Source organism: Piliocolobus tephrosceles, chromosome 4 (assembly GCF_002776525.5).
Source record: "Piliocolobus tephrosceles isolate RC106 chromosome 4, ASM277652v3, whole genome shotgun sequence".
Taxonomy (NCBI): domain Eukaryota; kingdom Metazoa; phylum Chordata; class Mammalia; order Primates; family Cercopithecidae; genus Piliocolobus; species Piliocolobus tephrosceles.
This window is the reverse complement of record NC_045437.1, coordinates 69,243,369-69,257,104: the sequence shown is the minus strand read 5'-3', so window position 1 is coordinate 69,257,104 and position 13,736 is coordinate 69,243,369. Positions and strand designations below refer to the sequence as shown.

General features: G+C 34.3%; 1 protein-coding gene across 2 annotated transcripts in view; it reads right to left on the bottom strand.

Annotated features, from left to right (window-relative positions):
* Nucleotides 1-3,219: 3,219 nt before the first annotated feature.
* Nucleotides 3,220-13,736, bottom strand: part of EMB (embigin) — a 51,690-nt gene continuing 41,173 nt past the window's right edge. For both annotated transcript variants that reach the window (XM_023210566.1, XM_023210567.1), the window contains exons 5-9: nt 10,025-10,152; nt 7,474-7,750; nt 6,594-6,627; nt 4,172-4,226; nt 3,220-3,598 (exon numbers count right to left, since the gene is read on the bottom strand). In XM_023210566.1, the coding sequence (XP_023066334.1) occupies nt 3,581-3,598; nt 4,172-4,226; nt 6,594-6,627; nt 7,474-7,750; nt 10,025-10,152 (512 nt within the window). In that variant the 3' untranslated portion in view covers nt 3,220-3,580. The remainder of the gene's footprint in view (nt 3,599-4,171; nt 4,227-6,593; nt 6,628-7,473; nt 7,751-10,024; nt 10,153-13,736) is intronic.

Here is a 13,736-nt window from a genome sequence, read left to right as displayed (position 1 = left end):
ACTACAAGCAAGTACCATGCCTGGCTAATTTATTTTTTATTTTTTGTAGAGACAGGGTCTTACTCTGTTGCTCAGGCTGGTCTCAAGTTCCTATCCTCATGTGATCCATCCTCCTTGGCCTACCAAGGTTCTGAGATTATAGGTGTGAGCCACCATACCTGGCCTAAAATTCTTTACATTTAAAATCAATGCATTATTAGAATAAAGGATAAAAATAAGGTTTGCATTTGTACTGTCCATGAAATATGAAGAACAAGGAAAATTTAAGCAAGTTGAATGCAACATAATCTGTGTAATAGTTTAGGAATTAGAACTCCTTTTGCTCACAAGACACTAATTCATTATTGAAGAAAATATGACTGGACCTTTATAAAATTCTATGTTTTTTTCAAAGTAAAAGAAGCAAATACTGAAGTTATAAAAGCTTGGTTTTCTTTATAATTTTTTTTCAATTCTGATTTGTCAAAATTTAGATTGTTTTTCTAAGAATAAGTAGAAATTTACAAAATTTAATTTTTATTTATACATTCATCCATTCAATACACATCTCAAGACATCTCTATTGCACCCTTTCAGTGGTAGTTACAGGACAAAGAAAGAAAATAATCCAAGAGAGAGAACAACAAATGTGTATTTATAACACAGAGTAATAAACACAAATAAATGTGGAGTTATTTAAGCATGTAAGATGGTAATTGCTCTACTAGGTATGGGGGCTTCTCTAAGACACAAGATCAGATTCAAGTCTTGAAAGATAACCTGGGGTTAGTCAAGCAGGTGGAAGTGTGAAGAGCACTTTCTGAGCGGAATCTCCATGTGCCAAGTCTAGTTCAAGAGACTGGATAGAGATTAGCAATTTGGAGAATGCAATATTAAGAAATGGCAAAGGTGACCCTACAGAGATTCCAAAGTTGCATAGTGAGGTTTGTGTTTGAGAAAGTGGACTCAGGCAGCCATGCAAAAGAGGGATTAATAGAAAAGGAGACTGATGTAGGAAAATCAAGGCATTAGCTGTTGCAGCTGGTGAGGGCAGAGTTGGGGAGGCAATGGGGTGGATTCATGAGCTATTAAAAAGGTCAAAGGAGCAGGGATTCATGACCCATAAGTGTTAATTAACACAGAAGAAGAAAATATCACAATGAGTTATAGATTGGGGTCTGAGAAGCTAGATGTTGGAATAATAACAAAGAGACTGCAAAAGGAGATTTACACTTTGGCAAAAAAATGTATATGAAAGTATCTGGGAATTTTATGCCATCATTAAATCTACTTATTATGCTGAAAATCCTTGTTAGCTGGAAAGACTAAGAGAATTACCCAAGGTGCCTAATATATAAACTTGGAGTAGTTTCCCTGCTTCAGCTTTTATGTGGCTTATTATTTGCAGTCAATTTACAGTTGGTCAGTATTAGTTAATCCATTTATCATCACTATAAGATTGGTTAACGGAAGCAGATTAAAATCCAACACTGGTAATTTTCTAGAAGTCCTCTAGAAAGACTATAAAAAGCCAAACATCAACTTTAATTTTTGAGTACTTTTCCTATTTAAGGTTACTGAAATAAATTATTTTTGCTAAAACAAACAAACAAACAAAAAAACCGTATTGCCAATTAAAAATTCAATTTACTATAGAAATATTTCTGATTATTTTACCTTCGGGAAGCAATGCTTCTTGCTTGAAAATTGTATCAGCCTCAATGGTTAGTGGTGGCTAAATGGAAGAATGTATACTGCAGATGGGCTACACATTTGTTGGGCTACACATTTGTTTCCTTGTGTTCTATATTCCCAGTCACAAATATACTGCTTTGAATTGTATTTAGTCAAACAGCAGATTTGACTAATATTTCCCTGAATTCAAATAGTTTAGATTAATTAAGCTGATTGGTTATCTACCATTATATACATATCACCCAAGTAATGTCAAAATAGTAATTAATTAAATTAAAATAAATGCATGGACCTGAGACCAGAATAAAATGAAAACCAAGAATAAAATGAAGTTTGCCATTACTGGGATGTATTCAAGTTCAGCAAACTTATATGTGTAGTTAGGATGCTTTACAACAAAATATTGCATTTTGTTATACCAACAAAGAATTGACCAGCTTCCAAGTCACTACCTTATGTATATTATTCATACTAGTAATAATGGTAAACATTAGTGATATAATTTTGACTACCAAAATTTTATTATATTTTTCTTAGCCAATACATGGAGTAAATTTTTATAAAGTATTTCTTTTCAAATCATTGAAGTCCTCCTCTCCAACCTTTAAATCCCCTAGTCGCCAAGAATCTTGGGTTCCATACCACCACTCTTTGCTTCTATTCTTAAAGTTATTGCCCTGCGAGCAGTGGAACACTGCACCCACCAGCTCCAAGGATACATCATGGTCATTTACCTTATCTAGCATCCTGTGGCATGATTTTAGTATTTCATTCAAGCACTGACAACTTTTCATGTCGATTCAGATTTTATAAGATTTGATTACAGTGAGTTTATAAAATATTTCAGTTATATATGCAATAGAAACAATGCATTCTATTTTTGAAGATAAGTCTAAGGCATTCACAGCAATAAAAAAGAAGTACTTTAGTACTTCTGGACTTCAGTCAAGGGAATTATTATTGTAAAGCACTAATAATACAAGTTTAGATATCTAACCAGCCATAGATACCAGGAAGCCAGGTGTTAAATCAAAGACACCAGGAAACCATCAGCCACAAAAGCATCAGTGTAGCACTGTTTTAGGTATTACAACTATATGGACCTGTACTCTAAAACATAAACAATGGTGTACCTTATGAAGTTTGAAACCCTAATTAAAGACTAAGAAGCACTTTAGCCTGGTGGGGAGAGTAGTGGTTATGAATGGAATAAAGACTGGAAAATTTGCTTTTGTAGTGACAGAGCTTTAGAGCAAGCACAGTTTTATTTATTTGCCTTAAGCCAATATTTCTGGATAAAAGGTATGTTTTTCTTATAGACATTGTACAATAACTATCATTAGCAAAGGCAGAAAGTATTCAACTTAGTAAAGACATATTTTTTCACTATCCCAGAAAGATGACCTTTACATAAAAATTGTTACATATACTTCCATAGATACTAATAATAAGCATGATTTTGTAAAAAAAAAAAAAAAAAAAAAAAAAAAAAAAAAAAAAAAAAAAAAAAACTTTCTAAGACAAATGGCAAAGGCTTTCTTTTTCTTTTTCATGAATTCTTTGGTTATAAACAGGTTTTGAGTGATTTTTGTTCTATGAAGTATTAAGTGATTCTGCTGATATCTGTTCCGTGCATCCTCTGAAGACCAGAATATAATTAATTTTATTCTGGTCTAACATATTTATTCTGATTTACATTGCTTTTATGTAACATAATTACAGAATGAAAATATGCCTTTAGATCTGAGATAGCATGTATTATTGATGAAGCTCCTGCTGAGCATGTTGCATAAGCTTTTCATCCTTTTAAAACCAAAAACTCAGAGGTTCTTAACAGGAAGGATAAACAAAGCTGGAATACAAACTCTGTATATCTTCCAATGATTCTTGACATGAGGTTTTGCATTCACTGGCCCAGAGATTCCTGAGTTAAATAAAGCATAATCAAATATAATTAGTATATTCTGGTTACTTTATAGTAACTTACTATCACTTTAGCAAAGCAAAAAATACTGGGAAGTGAGGGATCCAATCTACTGCCAAAACAAAGATCTCCTACTCTAATGTTGATGAACTAAAATTTTTGAATCTAATCAGCAAAGAAAGTTAGCATATTGTATGCATAAGTTTACACCTCCAAATATATGGGGATATATGAAACTAAAATAACAGAAAATCCAGAAAATTTGAGAGGAATACAAATACAGCTACATGAAAAACTGTAAAAGAAACTAGCCCATGGTGATAAAATAAAATATGTAGCCAGTGCAAAAGATTTACTTCTAGATTGGTTGCTATGTGTCCTCTGGTGGAAAAGGATTTATTTTTGTATAACTGTACTGTATATTTTCCCCTATAATAGTGTAAACAAGCATATTTGAGCACATCATAAATGACCAGATCTTTTATGGAACTAAAAAAAAGTAACTGATTTATAGGTAGCCTATGTATATTGAATTTTACCTTTTATTTGGAATATCATTCAGAAGTAACTTACATTTTTTCTATGCCTGGGGACATTATTTTCTATACCATTGCTATCATCTGATTTCCTGTACAGAAAACAAAAAAGAAAATTACTAAATGTTTGTATTACATAATATTAAGTAAGTACATCACTGATATGGCTATCAGGTTAAAATGTAAAATGTCAATACAGACAGAATTCTTTCTTCCTAAAAATATTTTACTTACAATGTTGAATTTATTTTTATGGCACTGCTTGAAGAGGAGCTGTAACCACAAATGACAGTGATAAAAGCTTGTTGATTTTATACACAGGGAGAATTGCTTCTGCCCAAGCATGAGTGAGGACTTGGGCATAAAGACCATAACTTATGTGTTGTTTTGAAAACATGCAAGGTAATAGCCAATTAGGAGGTCAACCAACATGTGTGATATTGGTGCTATACATTTGTGTGCTTATTACACTGAATTAGAGGTTAAACATGGTTCTTTTTCCCCAAAGTTTATCACAGCAGGACTACAAATGTGGGCCTCAGATTCTAAAGATTGACTAAAACTAAATAACCAGTATGCATAATGAATACATTGCCCTTCAAGGTCTTAGGGGCAGGCTTCAATTATCAAATCATAATGCATATCATAAGACACAAGACAGTGTTACTTATAATTAACTGATAATATTTTCTAAAATAAAGAAATCCCACCTGAGTGCTTCTTTTTCTTTTGTGTGTACTCTTCAGAAGCAGAATAATGGCCACTAAAAAACACCTCAGCAACTATTTCAAGAAATGGTTTGAGGGGCACCAAAAAGCTCATTGTTCTGAATGAGTTCAAGTGCCCTTGATATTTGTATACAATCTAAAGATAGTGAAATAACCTAAAGATAAGAAAAACTAAACACCTTCAGTGATCCTTATGGTGCTGTACAAGATGAGCAAAATGATGTACATTAACCCAATTTTCAGAAGAAAAAAAATTCATCTTTTACACTATAGATTGAATCTATTTTACATTGTTCAGAAGTGATGGTCCATTCCACACTGTTCTGGCACCATACTTTCACAGTGTGTTTTAAATCAGAATGCAACCTCCAAATGTAAGCTCAGAGGAATGGTTAGAGACAGTGGGAGGCAGAGCTCAGAGAATAAAGGAACCCGAGCAAGGTTCTGTCTTCAAATATGTCAGTGACTGTCATGTTTGTTATATGATGCTAAGAACAAGAAAAAGGCCAACACATGGAAATAGGAAAGATTAAAAGTTCAAATCAACATAAATGTCTATGCTCTCCAGAAAGAGAAGGGATTCCTTTGGGAGAGATACAATTCCCTTTCAACTATAGGAGTCTATGATTCTAAGACAATGCTGCTTTTCTCTATCTGGTGTTATAGGATTTCTGATGTAGTTATTTTGTGCCCTTAACTTGGAAGCTCATATCATATTGGTTTATTTTACCAGCCTATGTGAACTGAGTGAACATGATTATTTGAATAATGTCTACAAACATCTAAATGACAACTGTCTGCTCCACTCCTGCTATTTGTGCCTGTAACACTCACTCCACAGAGCTCCTGTTGGCTGATAAACTCTAAGTGCCATTTTGTGTCGGTAATAGTTGCTCAGGCCTTCCACTTCTCAAGTTTCTTGCAGCAACTTTAATCTAGCCTCGTTTTCCTGGCCCCCAGCCCTCGGCTCTATTGTTTAGGCATTAATCCCAGTGTTAGACACCTCTTTCACTGGCCTCCGTACTCAGTTCTCCGGTTTGGAGGAATTCGGAACTCCCATCTTTGCCAAACTAAATTACATCCCTGGTGATTTTATTTCCAGACATCCTCATGCTTAACTCTAAACAAAGGCTGTGTAAGAGAACCTGTGGCACAATTTGTGTTCTCTGAATAACTGATAGAATTCTAGGCCAGTGATTTTCAACAGACAGAGGATCAAAACCATTTGTAGATGTTTTCAAGAAATACAGATGCCATAGCCCCAACCCAAGAGGTTCTGATCCAGGAGATTCAGTAAGGTCTGAGCAACTGTATTTTTAAAGAGACTCTTAAGTGATCAAAAATAGCCAGGCTTGAGAACCATTGCTTTAAAAAAATAATATGAAATACTTCCTGATGGTTACTGTACACCTTCTGTGCACCAAAACCTATGTTACGCATTTACACATATATAATATTCATTCCATCCAAAAAGCTCATATGGTGAGTACTATTATTAAATCCATTTTGTAGAGAAGAAAGCTGAAATACAGAGAAGTGCAGGTAGTAAGTGATGAAGAAGAATTCTCACGGAGGCAGGCAGACGTGGAATGCCACTTTTCACCACCACATAGACATATACAGAAAATACTCCTCTGCCTTTTTCCCCCCTAACTGCAAATATTTCATTCAATTTTATATTTCCCTGTATTTTACTCAAGTGAAAATTAATCTGTAAAAAGTAATACTTACAGCTGTTCAATCTGCTCAAATTCTTTCCCCTCATCTGTGTAACAAAAGAAGAATTTGACTATGAAGTTGGTTTGTCATTTTTATGGAACATATATGCTCAATTAAACCTCCTTCCTAAGTAAGAAAGTACTATGCTGTTTCTCCTGTTTGGAATAAAGGAGAGACATGCTACCTTAGACACCTACACCTCCTTCATCTGCACTATAGACCTTATCTGCATTTCTGATCAAACATAGTTTAGTGGCTTGGTATTTTCAAAAACATGACTGCTTAGTTTGTCATTACTTAAATCATTAAAAATTTAGTACAAAATCAGGAAAGAAAACAGGATGTAAGGTCAATTTTCTCGAGGATTATTGCTTTATCAACCTGTAACCCATCAGGCACAGGCTGCAAAAATAGGAAATGACAGGACAGTCTCTCTTCAATAAGAACTCTGGAATGGTTAATAAAATATTTTTTTAAATGATAATCTAAGTAAAAGAAAAACTGTTTCTTTGAGACTTTTTATATTAAGCTACCATAGATTTTTCTAATACTCCAGGGCTAGAATACATATCACCTAACTGGTACTTAGGTACCAGTAGCACCAAAAAAAAAAAATGGTGGGGGGGAGGGTAGGGGTGAGGTGGGAAAGAGAAAGAAAAAAGGCACTTTTATATTCAGGAATTGAAACAGGAAGACCATTGACACATGTTTCTAACTCACTGTCACCATTGTTGTAAACCTAAATACTGCTCCAAGTAAGAAAATGAAGATTTTCCCCCAAAATCCTAAAGTCATTGCAATGTATCAAATCATAATCCATATAAGTAAATGATACTTATAATTAACTGATAATACTTTCTAAAAAAAACCAAAAAACAAAAAGTAATCCCACCTGAGTGCTTCTTTTTCTTTTGTGTGTACTTTTCACAAAGCAGAATGGTGGCCACTAAAAGAACCACCTCAGCCACTATTGCAAGAAATGGTTTGAGGGGCACCAAATAGCTCAGCACCACAAGCTCAATGTGTTCTTCGCTCTCGCCTAATTGGAATAGTGCATGGCACCAGTAAGATCCCCCATCTTCCTCCAAAAGTTGTGTTATCTTCAGCTTTGTTTCATTAGCATATGTTCCATTGATCACATATTTATTCATTTGAACACCAACAGGAACCTAATATAAAGAGACATTAAAATCCATTCCTATCATAGCACATAAAAGATACATGATGTAGTTTCTGAGTGAAAGCTATAAGATAATGCCAACAATATTGCTTACTAGAGAAAAGCATATTAAAATGTATGAGAGGTTATCTATAACAGACTTAAGTCTTATCAGAGTTTGATCTCCCAGGGAACAAAGAAAACATGTATACATTGCTATAAGGATTTAGCAGTGAATGTTTAAAACTACAAAGAAGCAAGTAGGTCATCATGGCTAAATATTATAGAAGAACTAAAAACAGAAAAATCCCAATCACCTGAGTCTCACATTTCTATCCTTGCCTAGTGCTTTAGTCAAAGTACTTTTTCCTTCACAAGCACAGGCACATATTTAAACAACTACCACCCTGGAAGCTACTATTTCTGATCATTCCTATAAAGGAAAATTGCTCACTCCGACAATGTGATTTCCCCAGGCTAGAAATGTAGATGAAACTTTCAGGCCTTTGGAGCTGATGTAGATAGAATGGAGGGGAGCCCCTGTGAGCCTGGGTTCCAAAGTGAACTGCACACCTTCTGCCTTTTCATATCTGAAATTTCTTTCTCTCTCAGGTAAGCTGGCTTCTAAGAGTTGCTGGGTTTTCCACAGCCTCACAAGGTGACATACTAAGCTATTTGGGGCTGTTTTATTTAATCTATTTAAATTAAATTTTATTCCCAAGCCATTTGATGCTTTTCCTGCTCCATCACTCAACCGCACTGTTCAATAAATGGTAATTTGCATACAAATATTCTCAGAGCTTATCAAAGGAAGAACTATCTGTGAGTATATTATTTGTGCAAAAAAAATTACAGCAACCTGGCACCATGTGCACAGCACTGCCTGGGATGTTTGGTACAGATTGGTCAGAGCTAATCAATCAAAGTACCATATTTTTAATAAGTACCCAGCTGATTCTGATGCACATGGTTGGTCTACATTTTGAAAAGGCATTTGTGCTCAAGTTTTGACCTGCCCCCTGTTCCCCAAACTTTTCTCACACCCTAATATGACTCATGCTTAGAGTCAAATTAAGAAGACAATGATTAGTATAGCAATGGACAGAAGCACCAGTACATCTAAAATGACATTTTCAACATCTGATATAATTAGATGAAGGCTAATGTTTTTCACGTATTGTCGTACCACATACAGATCAATAAATAAAGCTGTGTATTTCAAATACCACAGTTGACATTTGTTTTTACAAAATTACACTTTTTAAAAAAAATTACATATACACAATGATTGCCTTTCCTCATCATCCATCAGAAGACAAGCAGGAGTAGGAATGACTTCAGTCTGCATGTACGGGATTTTGTTGGAGCTACTTCATTGAAAAACTGAACGTGTTAGCACAGAATAAGTCATACTCCCTTCTGAGTCATTTATCTGCCATCCTTCAATAGTCTATAATAACACTAACTTTGTCTAAGAAAGAATTTAATATTTCATTGTAACATCTACACTGTCTCACATGTTCCTTCTACAATTATAGCTTGCCTTTAATGGGACTTTAAATTGTAATGCTTATTAGTGCCAGGGCAAAGGAAGGGTGCCTCATAAAGGACAATGTCCTAAATTTTCCTGCCATTAGAGGATATTTGGGGAGAAGAAAGGAAACCAGAAATTATTTACAAAATACTCATGTTTTTCTTAATATCAGCTCTCTGAATAGTGATTTCTGTTAGTAAAAACGGAATTAAAACTATTTGGCTTCTCGCAGGTATCTTGAAAAGGCCAATGACAATTACTGATAGAATCCAAGATGTAATATTAAGTTACAAGTTTTCATTATTTTCTCAAATAGTGCCATTATTTTCCATTCTATCACAGATGTTTCAGGAGACAGAATCTCAAAAAGGTGGCTAGCGTTTTTTCTAGTTACTTTCATGGCATGATTTTTAAAAAGAATCTTTTCTAATGGAGTTATTTCTAAACTAGGCAACTATACACAAAATGTAATTTCTTTTCAAAAAATGTAATTAAATTGTTAAACCTAAAAAACAAAGTACCAGCTAATGAAACATTAAGAGTATCTTCATATGTATAATGTAAACATGCCAAAAACCATCAAATGAAAACTCCGTTTGTCACTGCTCTTTCTTTATGAACATAAGCTAAAGAACAAGATAACAAAAGTATAAATCATCTTAGGAATGTTGAGTCTGTTACAATCTTGTTATTTATTAAATAAATGTTTTTTGTTGTTGTTGTTTTCTTCAAATCAAGGAACTATCTTACCTTTATACTCCCATTAGTACTGTACCAGGTCCAATTTAAAGGAAAACAATTTTGACATTTACATGTCAAGACAGTAGAATCCCCTACATAAGAGATCAATGGCTTGTTTTTCCCATGAAGTTCAGGGACTGAGAATAAAATAGAGAAATGTATGTTACTGAAAGAGTTTAGGAAAAGGAAATGCATTAAATGTGCAGATACTGTCTCCTTTCATTTTTTCATTACATTATTTTACATACTTTCAGTTATATATAAATGAAACTAATTTATACTGTTAGGGTGTAGTTAGCAGTAATAATAATAGTAGATAGATTTAATATAATCGTCTCCAATGTATAGAAATGGAAGGTCTTCTATTACTGAGCCTAACAATAAAAGTATTGTTCCTTTTTGGATAAGTTACATGTTTTGGATAAAAAAAGAGGCTTCACGTTTCCAAACCCCTGTTCTTTCTTCCCACTTACTAAGCTACCTTAGAGTAATTATTTTCTTCAAAGTTTTAACCTCAGATAGCCTTTCAGTGAGAAGATAAAATTTCCAGGATAGGAAATCTTTAGTTGATACTAATTTATTAAAAGCCAGCAAAGAGTTAGAGAGGGTGGGAACAAGGAACAAAGGAAAATTAACAGAGAGAGAACAGTGTAAAACAGAAAATAGGATTTAAAAATGATTTCATGTGATTTTGTAAAAAATATATATACACTAATATCCATTATGATAAATTTCCTAGTCAAGGAAGTTTGAAGTAGATTCCATTAGAAACAGAATACAAATGAGCACTGAATTTAGAAAAAAATAAGTTTTAAGGATGTAAATAACTTGGTAAAGAATAGTAAAACATAAGAGCATAAACAGTACAATGAAAAGCCTACATGGTGCAATGAGTTCCTTTTGATTGACCTAGAAGGATGCATTATAGAAGGTACACTTACACTGAAGATATAGACTCATCAACTAAGATTATTTTAATTTTTTTCTTTTACTTCTTCAAATTTTAGCAGGTTTTTGCTTTTTTTGGTTTTGTATGTCTGTGTGTGTGCCATATGCGTGTGTTTGTGTGTTTACTTTTTAAATTTATATGTTTAGTTTGCCAGTAAGGAAAGAATGGATGAAATCATGTCAACTAAAGACCTGCAGATAAGCAGAGATTGGAGCTTTGCTAAAATAGGGATTCTTTGCTGAAGTCACAAGGTTCCCTATAACCTGAAAGGAAGAGCAGCCACACTTCTTGACTTCCACGTGAAGAGGCACAAGATGCATCAGTGCATTACAAGGGCAACGACCTCTACGGCCGTGTTAGGCTCACCTTAAAACAAATGCTGCTTTGGAGTGCAGGCTTTGTATTAGACACTAAGGAGTTAAGGACACAGTTTCCACTTTCTCAGGTTGTTTATCTCTCAGATATCCTATTTCTCAATCTCCATGTTTCTTTCTGGCAATTGAGTCATGCTTTAGCGGAAAATATGTGTTGAAATAGGTTCAAAATACCGAACTTTACCCACAGGCTAAAAATAAAATGTGGAAGAAAGGTAATTCTTGGGGAAAAAACTGGCAGAATATACACTGTTTTTCAGTATTCCTCGAAGAGCCACCTGCTTGCGAAGCATACTGGAAGCTGCAAGGGGCTTTTCAAGAAAGTTGAGTATTCTATGAGATTTGATGAGGAACATATGATTATGTTATTAAACCATCCCAACTAAATATTAAGATCAGGCTGTAAATTGCAGGAAACTGACAATGACTGAGTGACAACATGGAAAAGCTGAAACCAAAATTCTGTTTTCTTGCCATCTCTTCAGTTTTCTTGATTATCCCCTAGAATAATGACTAAAATACCATAAACCATGCTTTTGTTCTGCTATATATGGCTAATAACAGCAGTGTGGATTTAAATTACAAAATGCACTATGTTCAGGGAACATGACATTTGTTTGAACTATTATGGGATTTGGGGCCACAGCTTATGGTTGGAAATATTTATTAATATAAGGACAGTGAGACAGTATTCTAATGTGCCCTGTTGACCTTTTAAGGGTTTGAATAAAGTGGGATGCATAAGAGTGCTGGGGTTGGAATAAACCAGGTTTGAAGGTGGTGAAATTGCTGATTCAGGCTAGTGTCTAGGAAGACAGGGTTTGGATATACCCAGTGAAAGTAACAGCTCTCTGGAGTTGTAAAATTGGAAACTAAATTCGTATATTCATGAACTGGAACAAACTGGCCTAAATGTCATATTGGTTCAAAGACTTTTAGGTATCACCAAATTAGGAAAAAAGATTACTTCATATAGTAAAAAAATGCTAACTATACTTCAACATTGGGATCCAGAGCTGAAGTCCCAGCTGATTCTATTATGCTACCTTTTCATACTTTGAATGTTTAGATGCTTCCAGGGGAAGACATATAGTTGAGCTATGAAAGGCTTCACTGCTTTTGGCACTATCAAAATCTCATCATGACTTCCAAAACGTTATTGTTTTTTACCAATTATATTTCTGCATACTTTCTACTAAGAGACTGTAACACTGATAAATATTATGGAAGCTTTCAGCAACCACTCAGAATATTTGACCCACTACTGAGAAACACTATAGACCATCACTCATCTTTCTCTTTCTTGGGTGGCAAATAATCAGCAACATATTAGCAGTCACAAACTTCCAGTGTACACTCTTGCTGTCTCCTCTGTCCTGGCATCAACAGTGAAACACAAAATCAGCAGGTTTTTGTGCACTGAGCTAATCATAATCTTGAGGGATGTTTACAAACTTGTAGTAGTAAATCAACCAGCACCCATAAAGACAGCACCAGGGGCTTTGCTGATGAATTGTTCTGAAGACTCAGGCTCATGCACTATAGGTGGCTCATGCAGTCAATGGCAGAAAAATTTATCTTTGGCTCAATTTAAAATAGAGAATAAAACAGGCTTTTCATCTACATGCAGTTGTAAGGCTTCTAAGAAAAGATAATTATTATTCTTAGGAAAAACCATTAAGTAAACCATATGGAGAAATAATAGGACATTGATAAAAATATACACCACTTTATAAGCCTTTCAGACATATTAACTAACTATAATATGAATAATATACAGATGTCTTTAAATACTACTCAAGTAAAATTATTTCTCTAAGCAATATTCAATTTTTATGAATTATACAGAATTTTTATTTTACCAAGGAAGATTTGAAAGGACCCAACTTATTAATTTTCTAAATATTATCAAGATATAATACAGAAGGAGATAGAGACACAAAAAACCCTCCAAAAAATCAATGAATCCAGGAGTTGGTTTTTTGAAAAGATCAACAAAATTGACAGACCGTTAGCAAGACTAATAAAGAAGAAAAGAGAGAAGAATCAAATAGATGCAATAAAAAATGATAAAGGGGATATCACCACCGACCCCACAGAAATACAAACTACCATCGGAGAATACTATAAACACCTCTACGCAAATCAACTAGAAAATCTAGAAGAAATGGATAATTTCCTGGACACTTACACTCTCCCAAGACTAAACGAGGAAGAAGTTGAATCCCTGAATAGACCAATAGCAGGCTCTGAAATTGAGGCAACAATTAATAGCCTACCCACCAAAAAAAGTCCAGGACCAGATGGATTCACAGCTGAATTCTACCAGAGGTACAAGGAGGAGCTGGTACCATTCCTTCTGAAACTATTCCAATCAATAGAAAAAGAGGGAATCCTC